General features: G+C 30.5%; 1 protein-coding gene across 1 annotated transcript; it reads right to left on the bottom strand.

The window, feature by feature from the left end:
- LOC126551969 (uncharacterized) lies at positions 1-15,959 on the bottom strand. The gene is made up of 12 exons (XM_050206386.1): positions 15,808-15,959; positions 14,941-14,982; positions 14,374-14,409; positions 12,379-12,408; positions 11,852-11,881; positions 11,156-11,182; positions 10,966-10,995; positions 10,842-10,868; positions 8,080-8,112; positions 7,509-7,556; positions 3,082-3,128; positions 1-315 (listed from the first exon to the last, which is right to left on the bottom strand). Exons 2-12 carry the CDS (start codon positions 14,957-14,959, stop codon positions 298-300), a joined length of 345 nt encoding a protein of 114 aa, XP_050062343.1. The 5' UTR covers positions 14,960-14,982; positions 15,808-15,959; the 3' UTR covers positions 1-297.
- Between the last annotated feature and the right edge of the window lie 206 nt (positions 15,960-16,165).

Raw genomic sequence — 16,165 nt, 5'->3', positions numbered from 1 at the left:
TACATTTTTAAAGATTTTTAATGTAATATATATATATTTATTTACCTATAAGCTTATAAAATATAAATTTTGTTATAAATTATAATTATCCAAGTACATATTTGAAAATCCATAAATCTATATGCCATATACATTATATTTTAAATATCATTTTCTTTTTTTAATATAATAAATAAATAACTTAAAAATAACTAAAAATATTTGAAATGGAATCATTCAAGTTAGTTCTTGATTTAATTATTAATACTAAAAGTTTCTCTTCTACCCCTCGCTCAGCTCTGAATTTGGTTTTAGTATTCATCCCTTATTATAGTTCTGTAAATAATAAAAATGGTTCTGTATAGAAAAAACTGGAAAAACTCTAGTAGTCACAATTTTAGTTATCCTAATTTCCGAGGGTTGTGGAAGGCTCCGCAAAATATGAAAAATGGTAATTGAGTGTCTAACTATCAGTCATTACATGATGTAAATCGATATCCAAAATATCAAAAATGCTCAATTTCAATACAATATTTATCTCATACGCTTTAAACTAATGAATCCAAATACAAAATACATCGTGTGCGTTTATCAAAGCAATGTGGATACGCTTGAACACGGGTATTCGTTTAATATTAAATCACCAATTCACCTAAAATATTATAATAAATTATTTTAAAACATGACACATCCCGGGTAAACAAACACAGTACTTATGGCAGAGAATATGACCCGTGGCTCGAGATCGAGAACAATAATAAAAAATTACACGATATAGGTACCTAAAATACAATTGACAGAGTATTGAACACAGTCAGTAGATGAAAAACGTGAGCGGAAACCATAGCGGCTCCACAAATACCTGTGACCCGTTCATAGTAGCAAACAATATTTTGAAGTTCCTATTAGATCGTTTGAAAAAACTCGAGAAAAACGTCGTCGGTGGGCGGCCGTATTTGTTACCGGGATCGAGACTGTCTCGAACGCAATACGCGTATACTTAATACGCTACGCGAGTACTTTATAGGACGGAGTGGAAACGGTCGAAATCTGGCAGAGAGCGGAAAATTTTCGTCATCATATATTCAATAATTTCAATCGCAATTCGCAATAGTTTTGATAACAGTCGAAATAACGCTAATTGATAAACGAACGGCGCGACGCCGCGCCGGAACAATAATAATTATAATAATAATAAAAAAGTTCTAATTTTCTGATTGGGAGACACTATTTGCTGCGTCGCCGCTGGCGGACGGCGGGCAAACTCCTTCGCGTTTTATAATACAAGAAGATAGCGCCGGTGTGCCTCGGTGTAAGTGTAACTCGTTCTAAGTAAGGACCCTAGGTCGGAGAGGGTACTGTAAAGAAAATATAAAAGTCTAGTGGTCACAATTTTAGTTAACCTAACCTGGGGGGGTTGTGGAAGGCGCCGAAGGGGTCGGATCGCGGACGATCGCGGACGATATGTGAAAAGTAGGTAGATACATATCTAAGTTTATAATACCAATATAGTTTATGGGCAATCTAATATCGTGTACCGTTGCATGCCTGATTCTTATTTTTATATAAAAGATAAATAAGTACGAAAAATGGTAATTGAGTGTCTTGCTATCAGTCCTAACCCGGTGTAATACCGTCCCCCGTTGCTTTTTTGTACCCCAATAAATATATATTTACTGATAATGGTAGTGAAGTGTCTAGCCATATAATGTAAATCGATATCCGAAAGTTCAATCCATAGTTGTTATATCTCTAAACGTCGAAGTAAGAAACTATAAAATATATATTGTATTTTTAATAATTAAGTAATAGTTCATTTTTTTTTAATTCATAAAGCATTTAAGCTCTTCATTGTGTGTGTGTCTCTACAATGCATTTTCTAACTAACCAAAGTTTTTCAAAATGTACTCCTTTAACTCATTGTAGAGTTGCATATGTATATATTGTATATATTTTTTATTATTAAAAAAAAAAAATTCTTAAACATGTTTGTTTATCGGTGATAGCTTTAAATTTCAACAATTAAATGAAAAAATCAAAAAAAAAAAAATCGGAAAAAAATGCAAAAAACTAAGAGATTTCGGACGGCCGTGTGTATCAAAGCGCCGAGTCGGATCGACAGTGAATCCGCCGGAACGGGATACGAACCAGAATACCCTAGCACTGCTTATGCAATGCTTAAACCTATCGACTACAGTTTGAGTTGAATAACCGTATCGAATATCGAGCTCTTAAGCCGTTTCCGAACCGCAGAGAATACTGCATTAATCGCTTCGATTTGCCCGTTAAATCTTTACGATTCTCGCGTAAAGAAAACTCGGACAATAAATACATTATCATATTATCGAGTCCCTGTCCGTAACGATCATAAATGATGAAACGCCGTCGTTATCGTACGTATTACGACAATTTAATAGACGCGCGCAATATTCCAATGTACCTTTTGCTGTTCAAAAATTAAACACAAACGCTCGTCGTAATGACCAATAACGTTTATATCGCGGAAACCAAAACGCGTTATGATTTATAACCGTGTACACAAGAAGTTTCCGTATTCCGTAAGCGTATTTTAAACACTGTCAATCAAAATATTGTGTCTGTTTAGCTTCGTATTATATAACTTATAGGTACAATATAGAGTAATATATTTTACACGTATACCCGCTTTGAGCTTACAAAAGCGCATGTTTTATATCATGTTGTTATAGACTAAGAGACTAATATATCGTGTTACATAATAGCATTAAGATTATTATTAGGTAGTTATTATTATCGCTCTCGAGAATGTTTTAAATATGCTCACTATCGAGCTCATCCGATAACCGATATAATCGTATTATAATATATGTATTGTACGCGGGAACGCGTACGGTCGAGAAACGGAAAAAGGTGAGGAAAACTGTAGAAAAAAACGCATCTTAACAACGCGGCAGCGGCTGATAACGTTTTCGAAAAAACCACGGCGGAACGAAATTTTCCGATTGGTTATCGTCCATAATACGGGTGGAGCTGCGACAACAGAAAGACAAACCGCTTTGCGTTTTATTATAAAAAGAGATTGTATATTTTTAAGATATAATTGGTGTAGTGTGATTCATTTACCTCTGGTATCTTGCACCATCTTGATATTGTCTTTAAATCTTCTGAATCTACAAAAAATGAATTTTGGTCAGACTTTATTTTGTTAAGATATAATAATTATTGTTTCGTTAAGTTAAATTTCTAAAGTAATCTTGAATAATAAAACTATACCACCTATAGTACCCTACTATACCCCCACCTATACCACTATAAATACCAATAAAACGATCATAGAATTAAATAATAGGCTTGAATAAGTAAAAAGTATTAATATCTACTTAAATAAGTGGAATAACATTTTAAAAATTCAAAAAAAAAAATAGAAAAAAAAATTCACAAAAAGAAATTGACTCAAATCAATTCAAAGTTCAAACCATGTTTACCAGATAGGTCTACTACAGAAAAAAAGGCGATTGAGTGGGTTACGCTTTGCTGTACAGTAGGTACCGAGTAAAACTTGGATATAGACTATATAGATTAGGTCACATTAATGGGTTTGTTAAATTTGAATGCAATGATAGGTACCATTGTATACGAAAAATGATTCTGAACGGACGGAGATGATTTATCCACCGAGGATATAAATTTTCCACTGGGTTGTGAAAAAGGTATAGCTTATGATTTAACAACTTGAATACCTCAAAATTATATCATATACAGAAAATTCTTTTTTAAACAATTGGTGTAAATTTCAAATTTCTACTATTAATAATTTTTACTAAAACAAAATTTTAAAATAATTTTACTGTAAATAATCATTTTTTTATACGTGAAAATGTTATTTCGTAAAAATTTAAAGTTAAGATAATCGTTTTTTGATTGACCAATGTTCATGTTAATTTATTGAAAATCAAATATTGTAAAGAAGATCCTAATATAGAGTAAAGGTGAAAATTTCAAGTATTTACGACTTATATTCTTTGAATAACAAAAAATATTTAAAATACATTATTACAAAATCAATACATTACTCATACCGTACAGAATGTAAAATGCATTTAGAATAACTAAATTATTAAATTATTATATTTAATGAATCTATAGACTATAAACAATAAATTAAATAATTAAACCAGGAATATAGATGTATAAGATTCAATATAATTTAATTATATTATACGAATGTAATTCTCCAGTATTAACAATTATCAATTATAATTTGATTTAGTTTAAGAAATATAAGCAAATATGTGAGGTTTTCAACTTTTTTTTTTAGATCATCAATTAATTTTTTATTTTATTTTTAACTATGATAAACAGTAATTTTAAATATTTTTTCGATAGTTCTAATGTCTGTCTTGACAATCTATTGTTCAATTCCAGTGATGATATTAATACACAAAGCGTACCAAAAGAATCATTTTCAGTGATAAAATTTAGTGGTAATATGTACTATATCTACTTATTTGTCATTCTTGGTTGTGTAAGTTAAACAGTATAAGTAATCAATAACCAGGCCCATCAAACTAAACTGTATTTAGGTACCTAACCTACCCCCTGAAGGCACCCATCTTGATGCGGTGTTGAAGCTTGCGTGACTTTAATTAGGTCTTACTAAGCGGTCCCGGTCCAAATCGGACCAAAACACAGAGCTTTACCTTAACTGGTTGGGCAGGTATGGTTCACCTGCATGCGCTTGCAAACGGACATTGGCAAAGGGAACACTGAATACAAATCCCCCTGCCAGTAGGGCTAACATGGCAGAGAAAACTGTAAACACTATATGGACAGCACCTGCAGAAAAATTGTTACTACCTCAGGGACTTCGGAACCCCAGGGGTCGGCAGTAGTGCGTGGATTCGGGGTAAAAGCCGGTTCCAACGTAGCGGGCCCAGTACGGCCGTCATCCCACGAGCGTGAGAGTGCGGGAGTAGCCAGCCAGGCCCCCGCCATTCTTCTCACTACTAGGTCTGAGTCAGCCATGTCCAGTCCGGGCAAGCGCGATACCGAAGAGAAAAAGCACGAAAGCAATGGGCAGGGGCTGAAAGAGAAACTAATAGACACTCAGTTTCGATCTTTCCCTACGGGATCCTTACAGAGCGCTGCGGCACTAATGTCCAGAGAAAAGGCGGAGAGAGCGTATCAAATAGCACTCGAGGACAGCATGAAGAGCCTTGAGAGACTAGAGGCGAAGATCTCACAGGCGACGAACACCAAGATGTCTATCAAGGAGAGTGCTAAAGCTCTAGGGATCAGCTTTAGGGATCTGATTAAGAAATCTAAAGTCATCGGAATGGAGTGGTCTCCGGACGCAGTTACACAAAAACTGCGAGAAGTGTAGTACCATCAGGCTAAACGGCAAGAAATGATCCAGGGCGTTACGACACAGATAAAAGCATCGGAGGAAAAAATAATCAGTGCGTTCGGAGAGAATGGCGTGAGAGGGTTAATCCCGGAGAAGGATTCTCCGGACGAACTCAAGTTGATTCGTAACGAAATCCGAGAGCAGCGGGTGGCAGTCGATGAACTAATCAAATCGAATAGTGAGCTAGCCAGGAACCTAACCGCCAAAGAGACCGTTTGGAGTGACGTATTAAAGGACAAGCGGCTAAAACAGAATGTGCTGAACAAAGACACTGACAGTAAAGAAAATGCGATATAAAAGAAGCAGCACATTGGAACATTGGAAACAAACCAACTTTCGAAAGAGGGGTATCGGAATCAATCATTGACATTACGTTCTTCACACCTAGACTAGTGACACATTTACAGCGTTGGGATACTCGATGAGGGCACAATACGCACAATACAATGACAGTGAACATGATAGGTACAGACATACTGACAACCCGAAGCATCAGATATCTGGGCGTTCAACTTGACTCAATAATTAACTTCATAGAGCACTCGCGAAAAACAACAGTAAAGGCCAGTAAAACGACAAAAAATATTGCCAGAATAATGCCCAACGTGGGGGCATCAAAGGCTACAAAAAGAAAATTATTGGCATCGGTGGTTCAATCGCAAATGCTATACGGTACACAAGTATGGGCAGATATGATGCAGCCAGGTGGCTGGACAATATTTACAAAGAGTCAGAAGAAGATACTGTTGCGAGTTGCAACAGCGTATAGAACAGTGTCAACTAGTGCATTGCACGTGATAACAGGTATCGCACCTATAAAAATAATTGCAGAAGAGAGGAAAACATTATATGAAGCCAAAAAAAAAACAGTGATATGACAGCAGCTACGAATGCAGCCAAAAGGAAAGGCCTAGAGATATGGCAGAAATGCTGGGATGAGTCAAAAACCGGAGAATGGACCAAAAAACTCATAAAGAACGTCGCTACATGGGTCATAGGTATAAGCGTACCTATATAAATACGAAAGGGCAGGAAATCCGAGCTGCAGATATTGCAATGACTCCCTCGACGATGTAGAACACACGATTTTTAAATGCGATGCATGAGAGGCGCAAAGAAGAAGGCTAAGGATCATCATGAACACGGACATCGGTCCAAACAACATCAGCTGGAAAATGCTGGCTACCACGGACAACTGGGATGCAGTCAACGAGTACATAAACGCTGTGATGGGCAGGAAGGAACGAGATGAGAGGCTTATACAGAGACACAAAATACCTAGTTAAGTTAATCTATGTAGGCCGAAGTCCAAAAAATAGGGAGATTAGAAATCCCCAGAAATGTGTTAGTTTATAAATATCTTTACAAATAATGTGTATGATGATTATTTCGTATAATAAACGAAGGGATTGAGAGGGGTGAAATGACTAGTTTGCACATTGCCATTCACAGTGAAATTCCCTCATCCTTACTTACTCCCTCAATTAACAAAGTTGATAATTTATTAGCCTTCTAACCTTTAACTGTAAATAATTGAGCGATGGTCGTTTGGGCAAAGGTTATAGTTTTAACCAAAAAATTAATAGTCCGCTTGGGCGAGTGAATTATTTTTACCTATGCGAAGTAAAACTTGTAAACAGACACGGATGATATTATTGAATTTTCATAAAATTATATAATTAAATAAAATTATAATTATATTATTATATAATTTTCCCAAACAGATCACATATTAGATCAATTCGATCAAACGGCCTATGCCTAAAAATTTATTGTGGGCTCTATTTAAATTCCATCTAGTTTCAATATTATTCTTTATGAGTCATTTATAGTGTTAATCTAATCAATTCTTTGATCAACAACGATTGAGGTTTCATTTTCTGAAGTGATTTTGACCTTTCCGACATTTCTTGGTATGAAGATTAATCTAACCTATCTTATTTGGACAGTATTTAAAAAATAAAAAATAAACAAAGTTAACTCGACACCTACTATAAATAAAGCTTACAGTACCTACTATAGAGTATAGGTTCTACTATAGCATTGCATTTTTACATACTATCAATATTTTACTATATCAATGAATGCATATAAATATTATTGTAATTTACTTATTTACAAGAATATAAACCAATAGTATTACTTGTTTTCAATTTTACTATATGATGATACCAATAATCTTGTGCTCTATCTAAAACAGAAAATTATACAAATTAAAGTATTTTGATCGGATCGATTCATACGTTTTAAGAATAATAATGTAGATAGGTATTACAATATATTGTTATCAGAAATTGTATAGCGTCAGACAAGTTCAAATGTCTTATTAGATTAGACTAGCTTTATGACAGAGACCGGTAAAAACGGATACGACTGAATCCCACTTGGCAAGACACTGCATTTTATCAATTGCTGTCGAAAACCGACATCCTAGAATTAATCATGATTTACGAGGGAAGGTGAGCAATGTCCGCTTAGTCGATCTTAGATCCGCTACTGACCATATGGGGATCGAAATAAAACCATATAACATAAAATATTGATATTTGGGTATTAATTTATTAATTAAAATATTTTAAAAATCTATAAACATGAAATCACTAATAGTAAGTATATACAAATTTATCGTATCATAAAATTATTAATAAGTATGATTTTAATTGTAATTTAGATATTTAAATCATTACAAAAAAATCATGTTAAAATCAAATTACCTGTTATGTCATATTTCACGATCCAATAGAATCCTAAAATAACGTTAGTATAAAATATAAATTATAAAACATCCCGGTATAAACAAGTAAACAATAAAAGATTAATCTTTTTATTCATAAACCTAATCTATCCTAAACATCCATCATACATCATTATAAATAGTTTATATTATAAAAAAAAGTAACTTCCGAAAAAATAAAGGTTTGATACGAATAATATAGGTTTTTATAGCATTTGTTCAATTTTAACAGTACGTAAGCTACGTCAGTGCTTGTTAATATAATATTGTTCACGCTCACACAAGCAGGGTAGTTGTGAACAATGTTATTTATTATTATATAATATTTTCATTATTATTAGTTTATTATTAGTATTATGCTGCAAGTGTTATGTGATGACCTTGTGTGTTATATTTTAGAATTTATTGTGCAGTTGTTGTATTTGTACCACTGGATTTACAATTATTCTTATATTTTATTGGACTTGTGTGTGGCACTGGGAGATGGTTTCTATGTTCATATTATTATGTTAAACGTTAAGTTCGTTGTGGTTTGCCTTGCCATTTTGTTATTTTATTCACTTTTCTCGGTGCTTTCGAGACTAACACATGTGTTGTTTTTTCCTTTCAAGTTGCTCGGTTGTCGGTTATTGCCAGTTTTGTCTGCGGCCATTTTTCTTTTCTTATAGCTTTACCACGTGCCATACTTTTAATATTCGGTGAAAATTACTATTTTTTTATTTGGTATGTATCGTTCGGCTACTTTCTGCTGCGGTCATTAATGTTATTATTTTTACAGGAATAGTATATATTAAATCTGCTTGTCGAGCGATTCTGGTTGTCCTGTACGGTTGTTGTTTTGTATCTTGGCTGCAGAGTTAAATTATCCTATTGATATTGCGGATCTGCTCGTATGTATTAGCGGTGTTCATGTGATTGTGCCAGATCAACCTGCTATTCTTTTTATTGTAATCTATTAAATTTATTATATACGGATCTGGACAACACATGACACCATAATCATACTTAAGGTATGTGGTGCACCACATGGTTTATTACTATTATTTATTGTGATATTATTATAAGTATTTTCTAAGTCATAAGTATTAGTTAATTAGATTTTTAATTATTACATTGGTTGTTTCTATTTATTTATATATAGATGTTGTTAATATTGTTATATTGGTTACAGTAACTATACTTTAATTTAGCCTATTCCTAATTGTGTTATATTATTCAGTATTATCTGTTTTTTTTTTTATATATTGCCAAACAGGCGGATATCATATTGTTTTATTACCTGTGTGATTTTTTTGTTATTCAATTATACAGTCCACTTAATTATATTTACCTGCTTATTAATTTTATTGGAGTTACCCTCAATTATATTAAAATTATATAATAGGCAACGCCCCAACAAATATGTTAAGTAGTTGGGTTAATGAGGTACAATTGACAACAACTATCAATAAAATATCGATTTTAAGTACACATATAATACAACAGTACAATTAATACAATTTTCTTTATAATACCTACTTCATTTTTAATACATGTCTGTGAAGTGGTCTTGACACATCCATTACTTACAATTTAAACGCCACTCTTTTGAAGTTTTATGATGTGTTCTTCCACATTTATAACATTGATAACTGGGTGAATCTGGTGTTTCTGGTTCTGTATCTATCATATTGTATTCTCCAAATAACATCTTATTTACTTCGAAGTTGTGAAATGTGATTAACTTTATAAATAAATAATGCATTCGCGGCAGCCAAGTTCAAAAAATTATGAAATATAATCATTTTTTTATGAATATTTCTCTATCAGTATAACGTGCAGTATTGTAATTTTGATAATATTGATCGATTAAATCAACGCTTATTTTAATTCTATAATTATTATTATCGGTTATAGACTGTAATGCTTCTATTTGTTCCAAAAGTCGGTTCAATTTACCTCAAAACTACATCTAGTACTTCTTAGGAATAAATAGTAGTTTAAAACGTCGAGTTATTTATAAATATAATAGAATGTTTTCTGATTTAAATTCTATAGTTAAGTATAGTTTTAAAATCAATCATAACAAATGATTTTATTCCATATTTTTCAGGTTATAGAGCAGTAGTTCTCAACCGAGGTGACATGTCACCTAAGGTTGACAACGACTCAGCTTAGGGGTGACACGAAAAATCAACCAGAAAAGGAAAAAAATTTAAAGATAAATAAATTTTTGCGAAAAAATCATATTATTATATTCATATTAATATCTACGTTTTGAACATTTTTTTCTGTGTAGGTACTGTGTTTCTTCTTTTTTTAATAGTAAAATAATTTTTAAATATAAAGATAAGATAAGATTGTTTATTATTTTAATGTTAGGGTGACGCAGTGTTTGATTTTAGTGGCTAAAGGTGACATGAACAAAAAAAGTTTGAGAACTACTGTTATAGAGTATAAATTGTTAAAATACATTTTTTCATGATTGCTTAAAAATACTCTCATCATTAGTCACATACTAACTTATTTTTATTGGAGCTAATTTGCGAAGTTGTTTACTAGTTGCACGATTTAATTTAAAACTAATCATAATAGTTACATTTAAAGGAAAATTACAAAATAAAGTATTTAAATGTGATCTAAAGAATGAATAAAGAGATCACACAAATTACATATTATTTAATGATATAAATGTACAAGTGTACAACTGATTTTTATCACAAAACTTATGAATGTACTTTACGTAATCAAGAATAATCTTACTTCTAAAAGATGGTAATTTCTCTGAAACTAAAAATTCATAAAATTATAAACTGCAGTTATATTAATATTATGAATTAGAATTTAAATTGTACAAAATTAAGTATGTAAAAATTAAATTATTTACTTGCTGTTTTTTCAATAGCATTTATGTAATCTAAGAAAAAGCAAAAAATCACAAAATCGAATATAGTATAAGAAACTGTAAGCTACAGATTTTTTTTTCATCCAATCTTTGTTATCATTGTATGTACTATAAACTGTATATATTTTACAACTAAATGTCTGTATAGTTATCATTCTTTTGTATATATTACCTTCAACTTTAGAAATGTTATTGGTTTCTACAAAACAAAATTAGGATACATCAATTATACCAGAAATAAGTATTACAGGTGCTTGAAAATAAATGTTATGAAAAGTAGAGTTGTGAAAAAATTCATTCAATTATATTATTAGATAATCCATAGACTGGGCATTTAAAATCATAATTGCAGCAGCAGTATGTATAGGATATATGATTATAAAGGGATATGCTTTACCTATCTTTCATGATGAACACTATTAACTAAACATAGAGATATAATCTACATCTATTATGCTATGAGTGAATTTCATGGGTAGTTATATAACATGATTTTTTACTCGAATCTTATAGTGCAAAGTACAACAATATTTGCTAAATATTATATTTTAGATCATATCATCCTAACCTAAAACATTGTTATTGAGAGACTATAATTAATGATTTGATTTTACAAAGATCAGTTATTTATTTGTGGTGTGAAATCCATCTTAAAATAAAAAATATATTAGTAATAAAATTACTATTTTCTACACAACACCGACGCTTAGTTTAGTTCAAGAGTGTAAATATTATTAAATAGAGTGTGACGATAAATGAGTATCACACAAAAAAAAAATTATAAATAGCTATAATGCCTTCAAAAGATGAATCATAATTTCTGTTACAATAATTAATTATTTAAAAAGTTATTTAAAATTTATATTACCTGGTAATTCCTTAATAGCTACATCGTATGCTACAACATTTGTAAAAAATACATTACGAAAAGCATTTCTAAAGATATAAATAATTTATAATATACTTCTCTATAATATATTCAATTATAATATCCACAATACTGCTGTCAGAGCTAATTTGATATGACATGATTGACGATCGTAGTCTGATATGACTGTTCCATGTACGAAAATTTGGAACTTTCAAGGTTCAATTAGAAAGTACCCTATTAAAACACTGCGGGTCGCGAACAGGATACGTGTCGACGTGTCGTATAGTCACGGAACGCTATGTTTAAAAATATATTCTTTTGCAAGCGAATTCTACATGTAACCTTTTATACTTGAATATTTTCCCGGGCGAAATTTACTATAAATCTTATGTTTAACTGTTCGGAAGGGAATTTACAAACTCCGGAACTGGGTAACAGTACCATGCGTCACATTTTAGTGTTGCAAGGGTCAGTGATGAATAGGTTAATTTTACTCTACTTTATGCAGGTATATCAGTACTTACATCTAACAGGTCGTATGTTTAACATTTTTTCTAAAAACAAAATAATTATAAATACAACATTTTGATATGCGTATACAAATCCTATAGTTATTATACAGAAATAAAAAACGTCATTACCCAATGTGTTTAAACACGACCACAGATATATAATACAACTGGATAGTCGTCTTCCTATATCAGTTGTGTAAAACGGTCGACTTTTCTTATAAAATAGGACAGGTACTTGTTTACATTTTATTCATTATCATTGAAATGATAACTGAACAGAAACGAGAAAACAATTTCAAATAATTATATAATTATAATGTTATATAAATAACGAATTGTTCTACGAAATAAATTTATAACATGTCTATATGATGAAAGAAAATAAATAAAATACAACTGCAATTGAAATTATACTGTTTTTTGATAGTTAACATCTTATATGTCTCATTTTTGTTTTATAAGATAAGTTATGACTTTTTTTGAAGAAAGCACTCATTTATTGAATGTTGTCGTCGCTTTACCTAGTTTATCTATACGACACTTTATTTTTTGGATGTTATCCCATATTTAATTTATTATGATGCCTAAGTAGCAATATTGTTCCACTCTTTCTTTTCTGGTTTCATTGACATACAGGTGAGCTCCAGTTATGGTGTTCTTGCTAATGACCATTTGTTTTGTTTTGTGTACATTTATGTTGAGTCCAAACTGATGACTGTGCTGTACTATGAGGTCCATTAAGGTTTGCAGTCCAGTACTATTATTGGTTAGAATTAAGGTGTCATTTGCATACCTAAGGTTTTTGAATTTGGCTCCATTTAATTAGGTTAGGCCAGGTAGCCTCAATGAATATTTGTTTAGAATATAGGTTGAAAAAAGCTCCATCTAGTTTCAAGCAAGCTGTCTGATTCCAATATAAATTACTTATTATTCTTAAATCTTCAATATCTAGACCAACTTCATTAAGTATAATCATCATTTTGTCGTGTTTGACTATCAAAAGACCACTACTTTAATAAAGCCAAACTGGTTTGGCCAGATTTGTTCTTCGCACTTTTTGGATATTCTTTTGTAGATGACCTTCAGCAATAACTTTAGTATATGACTCATAAGACTTATGGTGCGGTACTTCTCACATTTCATCGCTCCTATCTTTTTGGGTAATGCAGAGAACTCCGATTTTAGCCATTCTTTTGGTATATTTCCTGTATCATAGATCTTATTGAAAATTTTTGTCATCTACTTTATGCCTTCTTTATTCATCAGTTTCAACAATTCGACTTCTGCATTGTCAGGTCCCGAGGGTTTTCTATTTTTCATATTTTTATTGCCGTCTCAACTTCAGTGGTCAACTTATTTGGACCTGTTATTATCTGGTTCTCAAATCAATAACATTCAATTGGTTATTGGTCATAGTCAATAGAATAACTTTGTAGAGGTATCTCCTAATCCCGGGAAATTTCCGATATTACTGTTAATCACCTTTTACGACTGTACGACGGAGGGAACAGCCCGTGGTTCTATTCTAACCCGGGACTACGCAAGTAATACAGAATACAGTATAATAAACAATATCAATATTATTATGTGTAATATCGCACTTATATATTAACTATTTATTTCCTATATAACTTACATATTTATATATGTAATATGTAATAATCGGATTAACAAATTATTTTGGTTTTTGTTAAATCACGTATTACATCTTATCAACGAAGAAATTTATAAACAAGTACCTATTTGATAAGAAAAGTCAGTCATTTTACCGAGCATCAACACTAAAACCAAGTCGGCTATCTAATTTTATCTATTATATATATGTGAACACGACCTTAAAAGTGATCTACTCTATGTCCGAGGTGCACACGGTACCTACGGTAATTTAGAGCGTTACTCAATATACCACCATTCTTTTTTTTTCCTCTAACTTATCTTACTACATTAATCATTGCAATTAGATATATGCTTATTTGACATGATTTCAGAAAAATAATTTTTACTTACCATGTTCTTTGATTTCATTTATATCGTCAAATAAAACTACAAAACAATATAAAATTCTAAATTGTAATTATTAATTTATTTTATTGATTTATGTATGTTTATTAACTCTTGGGAATTATTTGAAATTATTGGTTATTAAAAAAAAATATACTAAACTAATATATTTCAAGAATATAAAAAACCTTATTGTAATAATTATGTTGTTATAAAAATATTTATTTATTTTGGATTTCACAAATCAATATACATGACCAACTATTACATTTTATACCATATAATAAATTAATAATATTTATACTTTATGTAAAAAAGTATTATGATTATTAGGTATATCAAAGTCTACAGATATTTGTTTTCTAAAATTGGATTATCATTATTCATGATATGCACGTGGACCTACTCATACAACTTTAAAAATTACTATTACGCTGTATAAGTTCTTTAAATAAAAATTAACAATGGTAAATTTATCATCCATGGACTTTTTTTCTGTACTTTGTATTGTTACATTTTTAAATTTATAATATTATTAAAGCTCCATATTTTAATATATCAAAAGTTTCTTACGCATATTGAACGATTTCATCGCATATTGGTATACATTTCCATCTAATACAAACACATTAGACTTTTATAGTTTAATACATTTTACTTGTATGGTAGTTTGTGATTAATACTTTCATTAAAAAAAAAAAAAAATTTAATAACCTATTCAGTGATGGTGTTAGACATGTTTTGTTAAATATCAGTTTCATAGTAAATAGTTTTATGTTACGCAGAATGAAGGAGAGAAGAGGTAATCTTTAGCATCACCAAAGTCCAGACTAAAAATTGTTTCTCCTAAAAATTCAACTTTTAGAATATAGATATTCATTATTAATAAGTTTATAAATATCGTGCTTTGTATTTGTTTAAATTCATTATTTTGGCATTTTTGTATTTTAATTCTTATTTTAAAGAATTACTTAATGAAAATCGCAATCATAAAATCATAATGTGATACATAATTTATACTGATTTTAAACGCTTCAAATGTTAAACACTAATAGAAATTTGATGTTTTTATAGGTACATTAAATGATGTGATATTAACTACGATAAAATATAGACTTTCCTGATGTGATTTACTGAAGTCTATGAATTTCTAAAATCCTGTTAAACTAATGCTATTATTATTGTTTTTAAATATCACATATTGTATTGTTATGGGCTACGAGATAAGTTATATAGGTAATAATTTTATAATTGAAATCTAATCATAAATAGAATAATAGGAAATCTATTGACAGAGCTTAAAACATTTTTAAAATGTATATAGTTAATATCTTCAATGTCTAATGCCGTTCCTGGTAAAAGTTATTTTATTGAGTAAAATAAGATATTTTAGTTGCATACAATGATAACTCTTTCTCTACATAGAATTATAATACTTGCCTCCATATGATTTTATTATTTTTTCTGTAAAAAAAAAAAATCATTTTATGGCCACATTATGATATATAAAAAGTAATTTGAAGAATACACTATTGCAGTATTCTTTTATTTCATACCTAATTAATATTTTTGAATATTTTCATTAGTTAATCTAACTATAAGGATTTTTAAATATTTTGATAGAACAATTTAGATTAGGTATATGCTTATTTAAATAAAATAGAATTTGATTCAGCTAGTATTTTCTTGTAATTTTTAATTAAATTGTCCTAAAAATAATGAATTGTCAACTATTTACTATTATTCTACAACATTCAATGACCTAAAAGCACCTAGCGGCTACATTATCTAAAAATGT

The sequence above is a fragment of the Aphis gossypii genome, chromosome X (genome assembly GCF_020184175.1).
Source record: "Aphis gossypii isolate Hap1 chromosome X, ASM2018417v2, whole genome shotgun sequence".
Classification (NCBI taxonomy): domain Eukaryota; kingdom Metazoa; phylum Arthropoda; class Insecta; order Hemiptera; family Aphididae; genus Aphis; species Aphis gossypii.
This window is presented reverse-complemented; position numbering and strand designations above follow the sequence as displayed.